Below are 18,976 nucleotides of genomic sequence, written 5' to 3' on the forward strand. Positions count from 1 at the left end.
GTCCCACGACAACGACGGCAACAGCTACAGTACCTTCTCCGAGTACTTCGAGGACATGTCACGAGCCTCAACTTATGCTGGTTTATGTGAGCTGAAGGCTGCTGGACAATGATTTAATTTCGTCTTTGAGGTGTTTCGCAATGGTGACCTCTATGAAAGCTTCGGATTTGAGGGTCATCCCGTGAGGAGGTTACGCTTTACGGAGAACCTTTCTAGCGGTCATTTTGATGCCTATTTGCCTTCTGAACCAGAAAGAACGACCAATTCACCATCGCTTTCTCAGGCTGAATACGCTTCAAATCTGTCAAAGCCATCATCACCATCGCTTTCTCAGGCTGAATACGCTTCAAATCTGTCAAAGCCATCATCACCATCGCTTTCTCAGGCTGAATACGCTTCAAATCTGTCAAAGCCATCATCACCATCGCTTTCTCAGGCTGAATACGCCTCCAATCTGTCAAAGCCATCATCACCATCGCTTTCTCAGACTGAATACGCTTCAAATCTGTCAAATCCATCATCACCATCGCTTTCTCAGGCTGAATACGCGTCAAATCTGTCAAAGCCATCATCACCATCTATTCTCAAAAAGGCCCCTGCAAAACGTCGTGCGAGATACAACGACGATAAACGAAGAAAACAACTTAAAAATGCCGCCAATAAATACGCGCTGAAAAACCCCGACGCACACCGCGCTGCAGTTGCCAAAAGCGAAAAAAGAAACCCCGAGGCGCATCGTGCTGCAGTAGCTAAGTATCAGAAAAGCAACCCCGACACACACCTTTCAGCCTTGGCCAAATGCCAGAAAACAAAACCGAACGCCCACCGTGAAGCGGTATCTATGTACCAAAAGAGAAATCCAGACGCCCACCGTGAAGCAGTATCTACGTACCAAAAGAGAAATCCAGACGCCCACCGAGCGGCAGTATCTAAATACCAAAAAAGAAATCCAGACGCCCACCATGCGGCAGTGGCTCAGTCGCAAAGAAGAAACCCCGACACCCACCGTGCTGCAGTGGCCAAGTATCAAAAAGAAAACCCCCAGGTTCACTCTGCATCTGTGGCCAAATATCAGGAATGTCACCCCGAAGTACACAGAACGGCAGAGTCTCGGTATGACGAAAAAACCCTGGAAATCGAGTAGAAAGGCGGGTACGTCCGTGGAAGGTCAAGACTCTCTCAGGCATGGCATATGATCCTGATCTAATTTATGAGGCTGATAGCATGTCCAAAAAGTGTCAGTACTGCAATGCCCTGATGTGGAAGGAAGAAGCCCCGGGAATGTGTTGCAGTGCTGGTAAGGTGCAGCTGCAACCCTTTGAAAATCTACCTGAGCCGCTCCATAGCTTGCTTATGAATATCCACCCGGATCACGCTCACTTCATGGCCCGTCTTCGGAAGTACAACGGCTGCTTCCAAATGACATCCTTTGGCGCCCGTACCGTTGTAAAAGACGGCTTCATGCCTACTTTCAAAGTTCAGGGACAAGTGTACCACTTGGCTGGAGGTCTGATACCAGCAAATCAACAAGATGCAAAATTTCTCCAAATATATTTTGTAGGCGAGGACGAAAGGGAAGTGAACTTAAGGTGTAGCAACTTTCCTGATGTTAAACCTGGACTGGTTAAGCAACTGCAGAAAATCCTTCATGATGTAAACGGATACATAAAGGACCTGAAAATCGCAATGGACAAGGTGCCCGAAACCTGCCAGAATTTTCAAGTCATTATAAATGCAGAAAGAAAACCAGTTGAGGCACATAAAGGGCGTTTCAACGCGTCTACAGCTAATGAGGTGGCTCTGGTCATGGTTGGTCAGCAATTTAACCAAAGAGACATCGTACTGCAGAGTCATGACAATACACTGCAGCGTATCAGCGAGATCCACCGGTCATACGACGCGCTACAGTACCCGCTCCTGTTCTGCCGTGGCGAGGATGGGTACTCGATTTCCATTTTTCAGCACGACCCCGTTACCAAGTTGCCCTTGAAGAAGACAGTCTCCGCAGCGAGCTTCTATTCTTACCGGATTATGATCAGGGAAGGGCAGGCCAATCACTTGATTTTATTTCGATCACTCTTTAGTCAATTTGTGGTTGACATGTATGCCAAAATTGAAACAGAGAGGTTAAACTACATAAGGAATAACCAGGCGCAGCTGAGGGCAGACAGTTATATTCATCTCAGGGATGCCGTGGGACGGCAGGATTCTGATCCTGGTCAGCTGGGTCAGATGGTGGTGCTCCCTTCATCCTTCACTGGGGGACCACGATACATGCATGAACGAACTCAAGACGCCATGACATACGTTCGCCACTACGGCCGTCCTGATCTCTTTATCACTTTCACGTGTAATCCCAAGTGGAAAGATATCACCGATGCACTGTTGCCTGGGCAAAAGCCTCACGACCGCCACGACATCATAGCGAGGGTGTTCCATCTTAAGGTGAAACAAGTTGGGAAACCAAAATAAACCTCTCCGAGCCGAGACGAATTTACTTTCCAAACACAGATCCGCCAGCCAAACCGGAAATACATAGTTCTAATCGGCGAGATATTGCCATGATCATTTGTAAAGTCTAAAGCGTTTAATAATTTCCGGCGTATCCTCAATAATTCTAATGAGGACCTAATATTTATCACTTAAATGTGTATTTAACTTTCGGCTCACTCTGAACCGTTAAGACCTCCTATAATAGGACATGAAATAAGGTCAATTCTTATCTCATAAATCCAGTCGTTTCAACACGTATGGAGAGATGAAGTATTAACATCCTTATTATTTAATGAAGCTAAAAGTTACGTTTACACTATATATAAATGTAGTAAAGATGAATTAAAAAGTAAACACCAAATTTTAAATGTTAATATCAAAAGATGTTCTTGGAATATTGAGATGAAACAGAGCTTACAACTACTAAATGAATCGTAATGTATTTCCATTTAATATTCTGCAAAAAGAAAATGCTATCGTTTTGTAAGAGATCTTTTCATCCTACTCGCTTTATATTAACTTTGATATGCGTGTAGTGTTTCGATTCAGATGCAATCTTCATTACTCGTTCTATAATAACTCTCACTTGTGTCAGTACGTAGATGGACTGACTGGCGTCCATGTGGAATGGACAAAGACCTGAAGATGGTGGTGCATAGAAGCTGGTGTCAATGTGGAATTGACGAAGAACAGAAGATGGTGGTGCATAGAAGCTGGTGTCAAGGTGAAATTGACGAAGAACAGAAGATGGTTGTGCTTGGAAGCTTGCAAGTACAGACTAGTGTCCATGTGGGATGGACAAAGACTAGCAGATTGTGGTCCTTAGAAGCCAGTTAGTAAAGACTGGTGTTGGTAGATGAATGGCCAAATTTCCGTGAACCGCGAACGCGTTCCGGAAATCGGGTATTTGTTTGCTCTAATACGCAAACTGCGAACGCGGTCACGTGGGGTCTGACAGACAGACAGACACACAGACAGACACACAGACAGACAGACACACAGACAGACAGACACGGCCGGTGTAATACCTCTCCGTGACATACGTCACTCGGAGAGGTAAAAAATGATGTCTCTCTTAGACAAGGGCAGTCTATTTGGGACGTTAACGTGCTTTATGTACTCTGTGGAGTGGCAAAAGCGGGGTCTGCCACACATCCACATCTTACTGTGGTTAGAGCAGCGCATCTCTCCTGACATGATTGACAAAGTCATCTGTGCCGAAATACCTCATCCTAAACAAGACCCTATCCTTCATGACATCATCAAGGCCAACATGATTCACGGTCCCTGTGGAGCCTTCAATTTGAATTCGCCCTGTATGCAAGGAAATAACTGCAGCAAGAGGTACCCTCGACAACTTCTGAAGGACACCCAGACATTTGACGATGGATACCCGCAATACAGGAGGAGATCTGCTGATGATGGTGGCTTCTCGATAAATGTTAATGGAATCGAGCTAGACAACCGCTGGGTGGTGCCCTATAACCCTGTATTGTCACGTACGTTCAATGCTCACATCAATGTCGAGTTTTGCAACTCTGTCAAGAGCATCAAATATATTTGTAAGTACATAAACAAGGGCAGTGATCAGGCTGCATTTGCGAGTGTACTTCACCGACAACAATCTTGCCGATAGAATCAGAAATCCTCCTCAGACAACACTTTTGGCATTCTTCGGCCTGTGCAAAATTGACGCTTTTGCAAAAACACTCCTATACTCAGAGGTTGCTTCTTATCTGAGGGAGACGAGCTATGACGTGAACGCTTCGAAACAAGAAGTGCTGAAGAACGAGCCTTTATTGACCCATGAGCAGCGGGCTCTATATTTGAAAATAATAGCAAGCGTTGAGACAGGCGATGGGCAGGTCTTTTTCCTCGATGCTCCTGGTGGTACCGGTAAGACATTCGTCATTACCTTGCTCTTAGCTAAGATTCGAAGTGATCGTGGCATTGCTTTGGCTGTCGCTTCCTCTGGCATCGCCGCTACGCTTTTAGAAGGAGGTAAAACGGCTCACGCTGCGTTTAAGCTGCCATTCAATCTCATTTATGCTGAAACTCCCATGTGCAATATCACAAAGCAAAGCACCACCGCCCAAGTATTGCGAGACTGCAAGCTCATAGTATGGGACGAAAGTACTATGGCGCACAAAGGAGGTTTTGAGGCTCTTAGCAGAACCCTCAAAGACATCAGGGCCAACGACGGTTTGATGGGAGGTGTCACTGTGTTGTTGGCAGGAGACTTTCGCCAAACTCTGCCGGTAGTGCCAAGAGGAACTCGAGCTGACGAGGTTAAGGCGTGCCTCAAAGCGTCGTATCTTTGGCCTCTGATTTGTAAAGTGTCTCTCAGGAAGAATATGAGGGTCCATTTGAGGGGTGATCCCTCTGCTGGGCTATTCTCTGAACTTTTACTCGAAATAGGAGACGGAAACTATCCCGAGTCCGAAGGGAAGATGACAATACCTACAAGCCTGGGATCAGTAGTGAAAACCCTTACAGACCTCACTGCCAAAATTTATCCTAACATAACTAATATCCATGACAAGTCCATGGAATGGCTGTGTGAGCGTGTCATATTGACGCCCAAAAATGACAAGGCTGCCACCATTAACGACGTCTTACTTAAGTCTTTCGAAGGAACAGAGATAGAGTACAGATCTATTGACTCGGTATTGCGAACAGATGATGCCGTCCATTATCCAGCGGAGTTCCTGAACACCCTGAACCCTCCTGGCCTCCGTTCCCACAAGCTTCTTTTAAAAGTAGGCGCTCCAGTGATGTTATTGCGGAATCTTAACCCACCAAAACTTTGCAACGGCACAAGGCTGCAAGTAAAAGCCCTCCATAGAAACGTCATCGAGGCCACAGTGTTCACTGGCTGTGCCCGGGGAGAGTCAGTATTCATACCGCGAATACCTCTCATACCATCCGAGTACCCCTTCGAATTCAAAAGGCTACAGTTCCCAATAAAGGTTTGCTTTGCAATGACAATTAACAAGTCTCAAGGGCAGACGTTGAAGTTGGCAGGGATTGACTTAAGAGAAGACTGCTTTTCACATGGGCAGTTTTATGTGGCCTGCTCCAGGGTGAGCTCGCCCACCAGTCTGGTAATCCTTGCACCGGAGGGAACAACGAAAAATGTTGTTTTACAAAGAAGTTTTGTAAAAGGTAGTGGATTTAGGTACGACCGTTTTCGAAGCTGTGTACCAAAAATTGTCATAATAAAAAACGTTTTTATTTGGAAATATTTGTATTGAAATTCCGCAATATTAAAATACTATTAACTACAGATTTGATAGTGGGTATGTAATTGCATAAACATGTGCAAAGTCGCTGGCTAAAGCTTTTTGTTACAAAATCATATTAAATTTAAAAAAAAACCTTACCCCGGGCAACGCCGGGCACTTAGCTAGTTAAGGGTATAAAAGGTGATTGATTCACACTAAGAGGTAAGAAAGTGCGCAATTGCGTGAACCTTTGGTGGAAGCTCTGCCATTGGGAGGCTAGACGTTTCTCGTAACCCTAGCCGCGTGTGGCGTATGTGGTGTACACGAAAGACTATTGCATGGTATTGATGTTAGAAGCCATTAAATACCGTATGGGATTGGGTGAAACAATTGGTGGTTAGACAGTAGATGAAGGTGTAACGGATAGTTAATTATTGACGTTAAATAAATTGGATATAGCAACGAAGTAACATTTTTCAAATTTCTGTATACTGCGAACGCGGTCTGGAAATTGCGAACACATTTGCTTCGATTTAGCCAACTGCGAACACGGTGCCAGACAGACACACAGACACGTCCAGTGCAATACCTCTCCGTGACGTCATCGTCACTCGGAGAGGTAAAAATTCTACTTCATTACGCAATCTCCACACTTGTTTTTCTAATGGTATATACAAAATACACGTTTATCTGTACTTATTGGCTTCTGACAACACCATCTGTGTATACCACATACACGCCCATCTGAAACATTAGCTTCTACTCCATTATCATCGTTGGGATTAAAATGTACGCGCGAACGGCTTAAGTTACGAGAAACGACTAGCCTCGGCAGGGCTTCGACCAAAGGTTCACGCAATAGCGCTTATTCCTACCATTTGTCAATCAATCGCCTTATATACCCTAAATTTCCAAAATTTGTGAAAACGGTTTACGCTAGAAGTCAAACATCAACAATAGCTATATTTAAAATCATTTTAAGAATAACGCTTCTTTAAACCACTTAACTAGAATTAAGGTAAAATGCTGACGATTAAAAAAATTAATATCATTTATATTTATTTAATTATTTAAGATAATCTTCTTTCTTCGGAACGACACAAGTGAAAGTTTATACAGAACGAGTAATGAAGATTGCATCTGAATCGAAACACTATACGCATATCAAAGTTAATATAAAGCGAGTAAAATAAAATTATCTCTTACAAAACCATAACATTTTCTTATTGTAGAATATTAACTGAAAATATTTAGTATGTTTCGGCATTACGATTCTTTTAGTAGTTGTGTAGCTATAAAGCTCTGTTTCATTTCAATATTCCAAGAACATCTTTTATATTAATATTTCAAATTCGGTGTTTACTTTTTAATTCAGCTTTACTACATTTATATACAGTGTAAACGTGAAATTAAACTTTCCTAGTTACACTGAATGTTACTTCTAAAGATTTTGGTAAGCGTTGTTCGGTTTGGTTCCATGAATTCGTGTGTTTTTGAGGAGGTCTTGACGGTTCACAGTGAGCCGAAAATTAAATACACATTTAAATTATGTAAATCAGGTCCTTAAGTAGAACTATTGAGGATATACAGTAAAGGTTAAACGTAACCATTTCGCACGCGTATCAATTCTTACACGGTTGAATAAGGCTTACAGCAGAAAAAACGTTTACCCTTAATCCACTGGATTTGAGCAGCTATTTTGAAAGACTAATCTATGGTAACTCATGTGTTTTGAAAAACAATTATTTTAAAAAACACCTTTTAAGACATAAAGAGTCTATAGACACCTTTTTGGTATAATTATAAACCTCTATTAAGGGTGATGTTTTAAACCTAACAGGAATTAAAAAGCACCAACGTCAATGGAATTTAAAAACACCAAATTTGTCTCAAAAAGACCTTTTTTAAAGGGTTTATTAACACTTTTTCTGGTATTAATATACACCTCTATCTTAAGTGATTAAAACACCTAACAGGATTTAAAAAGCATCTTCAGAGAAGGTATTATTTCGCACCGTTTTGAAAGGTGCGTATTGACATCCTCTCGAATGGTGCTTTTAAACACCAATAGAGGTGCTACTGGGGATGCATTAGGAAACACCTCTAAAGGTGTCAAACAGTTCCATTTTTTTAACAGTGTATTAGGCACAAGAATTCTACTAAGATTTACATTTCGTTACTTAATCCGAACAACTAGGCAGACAAATTGCCCCAGGGAAGGATCTCTTTGGAAAGATTTGGTAAGGTAGATATTGTGGAAAGTGCCTCCGCCGTTTTCGTTGAGGATCTCGCCGAGGGAAAACACGATTTTCTCGTTCCCGAAGTCTTGTTTCGTTTTGCGATTGATGTTGCATGTGATTTCCTCTTGTACAAACCCAAACTTTTCATTAGCGAAAAATCCTTGGCGACATTGAACTACGTTTTCGCTTTTAAAAAGACGATGTTAGATGCTCCTTGGCTTGTGGAAACTACCATGATTATGTAAGTACTTCCCATATTACTTATTGTACGCTGTCATGTAGAAAAATGCATTTCACCCAGAGTTGGGCACTCCTCCTTAGATAGATTTTTTTCCTATCAAACTATCATAGATGGCGAAACTATCAATTCTTCTGGCTATATTTTAGAGTGGAACTCCTTCTTAGATAGATTTTTTTCCTCTCAAACTATCATAGATGGCGGAACTATCAACTCTTCTGACTATATTTTAGACTGACATTGCTGGTTAGATAGATATTTTTCCTCTCAAACTATCATAGATAGCGAAACTATCAACTCTTCTGACTATATTTTAGACTGACACTGCTGGTTAGATAGATATTTTTCCTCTCAAACTATCATATTTGGCGAAACTATCAATTCTTCTAGCTATATTTTAGACGGGCATTATTTGTTAGATAGATTTTTTCCCTCTCAACAAATCATAGATGGTGAAACTATCAAATCTTCCTTCAATATGTTAGATTGGCTCTCATTGTTAGATAGATTTTTTGCCTATCAAATCAAATTGAAATCTTTAGGAACGACTAAATTAATCGATTATTTAATTTCCGGACTTTAAATTTGATTGTTTTCGATCAAACTGATTTGGGCTCTACCTACTTTTACTCTGTTTAATCGATTCCTGATATTTCCTGATTTTGTAGAATTTCTAATATTTTCATATATTCATATAATTTCCATAATCTCATTTCTCAAGTTTGACTTTTAACTGTCTATAGTTCAAAAGCTACTATCCAAACTTTTTCAAATTATTCGCCCTTGATTTAATCTAAACCATCTACTATAAACGGTTAACTAATAATAATTGAAGGCAAAAATTGCAATTAAAACTGTGGGTAATAAAAATCAGAAAATCTACACTTTAATTTATCTAATTCTACGTTTGGATGATTTCGTGGAATCGTTCTTCCTCCTCGAGTAGTCGTTCACATCAGTGACAGCACGGAGCTTCTATATACAAGAAGCTCCGTCTTCACAGTTTGAACTGTTGAACCATCGTTTATTTTATTTTTATTTATTTGTTTGAGAGGGTTATAACGACCACCAAGTACAGAATCTTCTTATAGAATAAACCTACACTTGCTAACGTTCAAATATATTAAAAACTTCGATATCATTCAAAAAACGACTTATCTTTCCAGAAATTTTCATAACTATCAAAATTGCCTATCAAAGATTAGCACATAATTTTTTAAAATGAAATCAGAAAACAGATGTCGCCAAATAAACTCACTCAAAGAATCAATTTATTTCTCAAGGAATAATGCCTATCATTTTTTATGATTTCTAAAAGATGGGGTTAGTAGCCAGATCACGTTGAGAATCGATATTTTTCTCTAGAAGATTTCAACGAATCAATGAATCATATCAACTTCGAGTGCACTTTCTAAGCTATCAAACTCAATCGATCATTATAATTCAAATTTTTCTCGAAAATAACTATCAAAATTGATACTTTGATAGGGGCAGATTTAGTTTTCTATCGTATCAAGTGGTAAAACTATCAAATGATATGATAGTGCCCATCTATGATTTCACCATCCCGCGTTTCCGTGAAAACCCATGCATGCGGATAAAATCTACTGCTTGATGACTCGTCCTAAATTATACAACGACCAGCTTAGCCTCTATTGGCGGGCAGATAATTAAAATGTGGTAAAAAGGAATTATGTATTTTTCGCCTCCCTTCAGCAACGTCATCGAAACGTAGTTTAAGTGTACAAAATTTTCGTTATGTGTCGAAGGGAGGGGCTCTATACTGGGCTATGAGTCGGACTGAAGTAAATACTAACTCTTCTCTTCTCCATTCTTGCTTCTAAAATTACATGGATCTCTGTAGCCATAATTTTCGAGGCACTCTTGTGACGTAAATTATATAACCAATAAGAAGCAAAGCTCGGTGTTTGGGCGTGCCTTTTGGTTCCTCGTATAGAGCACAAGCTGCTCGCCCTATACATATATAGAACTATCGCCCAGAAAGGCCTGTTAGTTATTCGCGTTAGTGAATAAATTCATGCTACGACCGCCATTTAAATGGAATTTGAAAAGCAAAGTGTGATATTCGTAAATTAACAATTCTTTTATAGATTCTCAAATTTCCTTATCAATGAATCAACATACTATTGTCGAAAAATATTTTTTATTATCTCTACTTTGGACGAAAGTCGGTATGCTTAACCTTAATGATCGCCATTTGAGATCTTCTGTTGCTTGGCAAAACGTTTCGAAGCGATAAGCCTTTATTGTTACTATGTACCATTTTTATCGTCATCTAGCAATTAATAATTGTACGTTTTTTTATTTTAGTATTGAGAGAATATTTGAAACTAAATGTTTCGAGAATGTCTTTCTACAATCAACGTACGTCACTGAACAAGTGAGATGGCAAGTTCCCGAGAAGACCCTTTCACCAGTAACTCTAGTTCAAACAATTGTCGCATTTCGCATCTTTGGTATTGGCATCGTAACATGCATTGTTACCCTCGTGCTAGAGAAGCTATTTTATCTCTTGAAAAATCTAAAATCGTTTAAATAACAATCTCGATCAAGGTACCAACAGTTAATATCAACTGCATACATCAGATGATTTTGTTATCCAAAATGTCTGATAATATTTACAAAGTTACATATCTGTCTTATCCGGATCCACTTACAAATTGTTCATAAAGATAGAATTTGTTGTTAGTTCTCACTGTCTAGCAGCTGCGTTTTTTTTTTATTTTTTGTTGTTTTTTTCCAAGCCTGTCTCGAAACTGCTAATTTTGTCAATGGAGGAAATAAAAATAAATAGTGACTTCACTTTAGTTACTTTGAAACTTCAGTACTATGAGAAGGGGATAACTGAAGAAGGATGACACTCTGTATCCTCTGAATACTTTAGATACGTAATATGATTCTTTCCAGGGTCACCCTTTTGGTTTTCTCTCCCGCTCATCAAACTTCAGATGGGCATCGCAGCGTGGGGTGAATTCTATAACTGTTAGGTACTGAATCCTCAGCAATAAACCCATAAACCTTGATTGTCTTGACGTGGGACAAAAATCCACATGCTCATGCACCTTGGCACTTGATTAAGCTCTAGTAGAGATATGATGCGGTAACTATTTATCGCGTATGTGATTCGGTTTAGTAACCTTACTCCAAATGTTGTGATGTTGGGAAGAATCATGTTACAATTACCTCGCTTTGTTGTACACTTCTCTCGAAGAGAAGTATTATATACATCTGGTACTATCTATCCAATTAGTTTGCAATAAACGCTCCACTAATCCACATTTAATTTATGAAAACTTTATTTCCAAGTTATACCATGTATATAAAAATCATTACAAAGTTACTAAACTAAATGTTAAGAAATATTTCCCGACAAGGATAATTAATTTCAAATATTAAGTATACGTACTTTGAATGTGTTCACTTGAAAAAAAGATGCACAATATTAATAAACTTGATAAGCAATAGAAAATATGAAAAACATTTTCACTAACATTTGTATTAAGCGTAACATACAACAAATTATAACTTGCCATGAATGACACATGCGGTACTACAATGAAGTTGAATAATCAAATAAATTATTTTACATTATTAATTGCCCAAAAAAGGTCTATATTGAACTTAGTGGTGTATATTCTAAGGGTTAACTTTGCTCTCGAATTTCACTGGGCAAAGAAAAAATGTTTGAAAAAAAAATATAATTATAATGTTTATTAAGGACGTGAAACTTTACAATATATTTTTAAGAGTTACAACTCGAAATTGTTCAGAACGTTGATGAGATGTGTTAGTTATAATATCAAATTAAACCTGATCTTAAAACAGAACGCTTGTTGTTCATGCTCGTCTTCAATAGTAGATTTAAAACTTATATAAATATTAGTTCATTATTTTTTCTATGATTATTTGTAATTGTTTGCCAAAATAATGTGAATAATCTAAATTAATGTGACGATTCTAAATTAATGGGGAGAATCTAAGTCAATGGGGAGAATGTAAATTTATGTTAAGAAAAATTAATATGAAAAATGAAAGTGAAATTAATCTAATAATAAGTTCAGCGGGCTAATTGGACCAAGTCATCATGCTACTTATTGCCACTTATCTAACGCCTTTAGAGGGGTGGTGGCTAGCCCCTATGCCACAGCTAACCGACAGCGCCCTATAATAACTATTACCGTTAACCTCTGCAAGTTTTGATGGAAAGGAGAAACCGGGTCAGACCGCGGAGGAAAACTCCTTTAAGGGGGAAGACAACTGAAGACTAATCAAAATCAAATATCCGGGTATAGGCTAAACTCTGAACTTCTCATACTATGTAGAAGTTTTCCTTCTATGCTGGTATAAAGACTTGCGGAACGACGGGAAAAGGTAAAACTGGTCGGCTGGCCCCCGCAGCGAGATTTTGAAGTTCTTTTGTTGTACAGAACTACCGAGGGGAGGGGTTAATACGGGAGACTGTGAATGCGATTTTGAAAGGCTTCATTCGCTTCGTCAAAGAATTTTGCTGCTCGTGGATTTTGGGGCTATTCCCGCTTATCACCAACAAAATTCTAGTTTATCCTTCTTGAAATTAGGCCTCACTGACCCTCTCCCGGGTGTTCAAATAAAATTTACTATACTAAATGATTTTTAATAATTAAAGGGAGTCAGAAATGGTCATACAACCAGTTTTAATCGATTTAGATTAATTTAAAGTAATTTTTATGTTACTTTATTATTCTAAAAATAGATAGCTTCCACTAAAAGGGCTAGAGATATTTCCTCCCCCTCTCTCAGCTTTAACTGCTGTGCAGTGTTGTCAGGCCCTCTGAAATTAGCCGAGTTAAGTAACGAGTGAAACTGAACTGCTAGCCTTCCTCTCTACATTTTGTTTGGCTCACAAACGGTCTGGCGTCGAAAAGAGATGTGGTAGTTGTCTGATACTTGGTATTGCCGTAATATTTCTTCCCATAATGTCGATGGCGCTTTATGCGACTAAGAACTTTACTTGGTGGTCTTTTTCTTTTCGATTAACTTGATTTTTTCTTAGGGGTTATTAAGGAAGACTTAACTCTGTTGCCATATACATTTTAATTTCGAAGTTGGTTAGCGATATGAAGTCTTAGGAAAAGTTTTGCTGCTAAATAAATTAAAAACTGATCTCGTTGTAACAAAATTGACTACTAGTGGCGGTAGAGAGGGGCGTAGACTGTGTATCCCTCCATGTGGGCTCGCTCTTGTAAGAGGGGATACTGTTCGCGCCCAGTAGGGGGATGACACTGAGCTAAGAGAGAAGAGTATGACGTTTGCATACGCAGCACTGCCATAAATGTATTAAAATGATGCAAAGGTTCACTAACCGTAAACGTGTACATTTTAGGAGCAAGACTCACACCTTATCTGACGCTCAAATTATCCCTTCTTTCGAATAGCGCTACATTTATTGTGCATTAGGCCTAGCTCAGACCCTCTTAAATGTCACCATGTTTCAGATGAATACTTCAGTGCCTTCAAAGCTATACTAAATGTACTTTCAATAGGGAAGAGAAGTACAGCTCTAGTTTTATAGGTATTGTAGTTTCAAGAAAAAAACTTTACAGATATTACAAGCGTTTCTATTAAAAAAGGGGTAACGGTGTCACGCGAGGGGCAAACCACTCCCGTAATGGTGGTCAATGAAAGAAATTGTGCTATACGCAAAAGGATTTCTTCCCAGAATCTAAGTCAAATTATAGAGTTATATTTGCTGAGGGGGGTGAGACGTCATTGATTTTTCAGTCAATGAAATTAACAAGCCAACAGTTGGAGTCACCTTCTGGTGGCTATAGAGCTCATGATAAATTCTGCCTCCAAAAGGGCGAATGGGCGGAGTTTAATGTCACCCTCCCCGTAACCGATATTACTCTATTGTGAAAAACCTTAGCCAAATTATTGCGAAAAAATCTAAAATAAGTTGTTGTCAAAACTTCTACTCAAATTGTTGTCAAAACTTCTACTCAAATTATTGTCAAAAATCTTACTAGTCAATAGAAAATAATACCTTTTTGTTAACAATACGTGAATCAAGGCGACGACCGTTTTTATTTTTGCACATCATAGATGGCGTTTGCAAAAGTAATACTCTATAAGGAAAGGGGTAAGCCACTCTGTAATAAAGTCTCTCTGAGGGTGTACGATGGGAAGCGTATTACGCCGTATATCGCGGAAATACACTCGGGATTACTTTTTACAACTTTTATTTCAATATTAGAACGGATTGTAGGCATATCGACCGGATTTACTGCATTAAAACCTCCAAAGAGATAATACCGGGGGAATACGCTATTGCCTGATCCCTCGAAAGACGTGCGGTGCTCGCGACGTGCGGTTTTGCTGACGTTCGCCTAAGCACCACGTAATCACGGTGACTCGATATTATGTATGTCGGGACCCTCGTATTTTCAGCTTGAGAGGTTACTGAGAATCAATGAAGGAGAGATCTCCGCTCCAAACAGCGGTCGCTTTCACGGGAATATTATATTGTGTGGAACCTCGTCTTTCCATGGAAGAATAGGCGAGATGGAACAGCCCCATAGTGTTGAAAAACATTTCTTCCAAAAACTTGAATCCCCCTTTAGTTTCCTCCTCCCTTCCTAAAGGTGGGTACGTGGAAAGGCTGCGAGCGTCAATAATACAATTCATCTTCTTTTGAATTTAACAAGAGAAATTTAAATTAAAGAATAGCTTGATAATTTTTCCAGTAGATAATTGTTTGATATTGATATTTTAGTTTCATTGATTTAAAAAAAATGGTATTGGCATCGGTTAATTTACGATATTGGCCAATTGATAATCACTAATAGTTTAAATCATTTGAATTAAACGGTTCAAAAAGCCTAGTTTTGAAATGAGTTAAATTCTAATATTAAATTAATAAATTAATTTATCGTAGTAACTTGATTTATTGCCTTAATGTAATTTAAACTGAAATAAAATTACGCAATGAAAGAGGAAGTGACGTACATTTGAGATGGCTAAATGTTTGGCGGGAGATTCAAATGTCGATTTGGATTTGGGTTAGATAAGAGAATACGGTTACAAACACCCTCTCCATGTGGAACCAACCCTATTGTTTAGATTTGGATTTGGGGTCCTAATCATTTAAATGTTAAGAGAATGGTGTCACTGGATACCTTGGAAGTGTTTTGATTAGTTACCGTTCTTTCACCCTTTTCTTGCTGTGTGTTATTATATCGGTTATCTTTTAAGCCGGGACATAAATAACATAGCTTTGATACACCTACAGGTCCTACAGGGGTCACTGCCTCACTGGAGCAATGTCCTATAAATTGATTAGGTGTGCAAAAATGTTATGGTCTGCCGGGCAACCTTGTTTAACTATCATTAATTTCGAATGATGCGAACTAAATCGACGTAGTTTTTACCTCTCCGAGTGACGTATGACACGGAGAGGCTCTAATTTCAACGTGTCTGTATGTGTGTATATCTTTCTGTCTGTTGTTACACAACACTGTCGCAGGGGACCACGTTCACAGTTTGCAAATCGGAGTAAGTGTTCTCAATTTTCGGACCGCATCTACAGAGTTCAGAAATTTGGAAAATTGAATTCCATATATACTGGCTAATACTCCATTTTTCTGTCTAACACCATCATCATCTGGTCTTTTTCCCATCGCACATGGTCATAAGTCTGTAATTACTCGCTTCTAAATGGTGTTTTGTCCATCCCACATGGATACCAGTTTATATTCACTGGCTTCTAAATACCATCATCATCTTGATTTTTGTCCATTCCACATGGACACCAGTCTGTACTTACTGGATTCTACTCCATTTTCATCGCTAAGGTTAAGTTATACGCGGCGATCGGCTAGGGTTACGAGAAATGTCTAGCTTCTACCAAAGGTTCACGCAATTGCGCTGTTCTTATCCTTAACTGCGATTCGAAACCAATATTAATACCGATTTGAGTAAGAGGAAACAACACTCGTATGCTTCTTTTCAAACGTCAATATTAGTCAAATATCTAAAGAATATTCAATTGTCCTTTTTTAAAACGATGTAAGGTGCAATAAGGTGAATAACTAACGAAAAAAATGTATAATATTAACAAGTTGGGAAACCAAAAAAACCTCTCCGAGTCAAGAGGCCTTTCTTAAATTATTAAATTTAATTGATATTACTTATTTTACTCGTCAGTAATTTACCTTAATTATACTTAGTCGATTTAAGAAACTATATTCGTAAAATCATTGTAAACATAGCTATTGTTCACGTTGAATAAGAAAAGCCGCAACCACGCAATAGCGTGAACCCTTGGTATAAGCCTTGCCATTCGAAGGCTAGTCACGTGCTTCTTAAGCCTTGCGATGGTAATGGAGTAGAAGCCAATATTGCTTTCTGTGAACTGCGAACGCCGCCCGGAAATAGCGAACACATTTGCTTCGATTCGCTAACTGCGAACACGGTGACAAGCAAACACACCTCCAGTGTAATACCTCTCAGTGGCATCATCGTCACTCGGAGAGGAAATAATATGTACTGCGTAGTGAGGTAAAATAATACTTAATCATAATTTAAACCTTGGCAATGATGCTCATCAAGGCAGGTTTTGTAATAGTTGTTTGGAAAGATTTTCCTCCACTTCTTTTTTGATTAAAATTACTCTTTGTCATTATTATGTGTTGTGGACTTGATATTAGATGGCTCTAGTGTACTAATTTTGTATAGAGTAACTTATAGCCAGAAGCTATGAGACTATGATGAGTAGGCAGGAAAACATGTAAGCTAAGTAGCTAACTACGTATGTACGGTTAAAGTTGTACAGTTTAATAAAGTCTTTCTGTTGTTATTAATCTTGCGTCGTTAATGAAAGATACAACAGAAATTGGCGACGGATCTTCTCGTGCTCCCGCGGGTTGTCTTATGTTGTTTCGGTTCCCCGTGTTCCTTTCGGACTTTTCGGTTCGTGCTCGTTTCGGTTAGGCCTCGGCCTTGTTGTTTTTCTTTGTTTCGTTTGTCGACGGGTACGCCCGCGATCGGAATTACGGTGCAAAATGCCGTCCCACGGGACTATTGCTCCTTTTGACGAATCGATAGAAACATTTGAGAGGTACTCCTCTAGACTGAAACACTATTTTGCCGCTAACGATATTACCGACGAAGGTAAAAAGAAATCTATCTTTTTAACGACGGTGGGTCCGAAAATATTCAATCTGTTGCACGACTTGCTGGCCCCGAATTCTCCGGATGATGCAAGTAACACCTTTACAATATTAGTCGACGCATTGAAGGCACATTTCTGCCCAAAACCATCGGAAATTTTGGAGAGTTTCAAGTTTCGTACACTGTTAAAAATAAAGGTATTTTCAAGGTACTATAAAATACCTCCGCGACCTTTTTAGTACCCATGAACGTATTCTATTAGTTGTCTCACATTGCGGGTATTAAATGATTTCGAAAGAGGTATTTTGGAAATATAAGGTATATAATGAAACCTTTTAGAGTTTATGCGCTTCTGGTGGTATTTTATCGTACCCTGGAAGTAGAAAAAGACTTAACAGACTTCTTTAGAGGGATTTTTTAGCTCCGGCGTGCTGATTTTAACCAACACTAATAAAGTAAAATACATGATATAATACTTCTAGCCCAATTTCTCTAACACTAACTGTTTACTTCACCAGTAGCACTAGTAATGGCAGCGTAGAAGAAATCTCTATTGGAATATTATATATAAACACAAAGATTAGGTTCGGTAGGGTAGAATAGGGTTGTGGTTTTCTACCCGAGATTTCAATTTCAATATCGAGTTTCCTAGCTAGTGGTTTTTCTTAAATATTTAATTACATATAATTAATATTAATTATTTTCTTTGACAGCTATGTACACTAGCATACGTTACATCATTTAAAGGCAGTACAATTATGATATAAGGCATACATAGTTAATATAAAGGTTTGAATCCGAGCTTACGCCTTCAGTCGCCATTCAGAAAATATCCATGTAGGTATATGTGACACTGAATTACCTTTACACTATAACAATATCACACCTTCCTTAACAAGGGGATGCTAAATTTAGTATCGGTTGATCCCTCGCTTACTATGCGAACTCTCACGACACCGCAAGCCTACGGCACAGACACTTAAAGGCGAGATGGAAGGCAAAATTTTACCCTTATCCCGTAAGCCCACAACACAGACACTAAAGGTTGAGATGGAATGCAAATTTTACTCTCGTGTCTTTCCGTCTCTTTTACACCGAAGTGGTGTAATGCTTACCATGTCTGAAAATGATTCAAGCCCGCGGTAATTAAGGAAAAGTTTACCAGTTTTAAATGTGCCGCAAATAATTTTGATAGCGCGAAAGTTTGTGGGTTTTATTTGACACCTAATTCGGTAGCACAAAATACCTTTAAAAGTATATTTTCGAACCTTTTTGAGTGTTAACAGGTACCCTTTTCGGTATAAAGGAGTACCTTTCACAATTTGAAAGTTTTATTGCGACCTTTTTTTGAGGTTTAAATGATTCCCATTACGGGATCACAAAATGCCATGTAGTCCTCAAAAGTACCTTCTTCAAGAGGTATTTCAGAGTACCCTTACACAACGGTATTTTGTAGTACCTTTATAGGTACGTCTGGGGATGCATCGAAAAATACCTTTAAAGGTACTAGACAGTACGGTTATTTTTTACAGTGTAGCTGTATGCGATCACCCGCCGAACCTATTCCTACGTACGTCGCTACATTACGGCGACTGGCTGGAACATGTAACTTC

The 18,976-nt window shown here is 39.0% G+C and overlaps 2 protein-coding genes across 2 annotated transcripts; both read left to right on the forward strand.

The window, feature by feature from the left end:
* The first annotated feature begins 1,185 nt into the window (after positions 1-1,185).
* On the forward strand, positions 1,186-2,472 carry LOC149647073 (uncharacterized). Its single transcript, XM_089849586.1, has one exon. The coding sequence runs from the start codon at positions 1,186-1,188 to the stop codon at positions 2,470-2,472; it is 1,287 nt and encodes a 428-aa protein (XP_089705712.1).
* Positions 2,473-3,556: 1,084 nt separating this feature from the next.
* Positions 3,557-14,111, forward strand: LOC149647074 (ATP-dependent DNA helicase PIF1-like). Its single transcript, XM_089849587.1, has 5 exons — positions 3,557-3,992; positions 4,078-5,576; positions 7,915-8,198; positions 10,527-10,632; positions 13,977-14,111. The coding sequence occupies exons 1-5, from the start codon at positions 3,557-3,559 to the stop codon at positions 14,109-14,111; spliced, it is 2,460 nt and encodes an 819-aa protein (XP_089705713.1).
* The last annotated feature ends 4,865 nt before the right edge of the window (positions 14,112-18,976 follow it).

Source organism: Phalangium opilio, unplaced genomic scaffold (genome assembly GCF_054372755.1).
Source record: "Phalangium opilio isolate 3A_F unplaced genomic scaffold, DU_Popi_V2 ptg000089l_1, whole genome shotgun sequence".
Lineage (NCBI taxonomy): Eukaryota > Metazoa > Arthropoda > Arachnida > Opiliones > Phalangiidae > Phalangium > Phalangium opilio.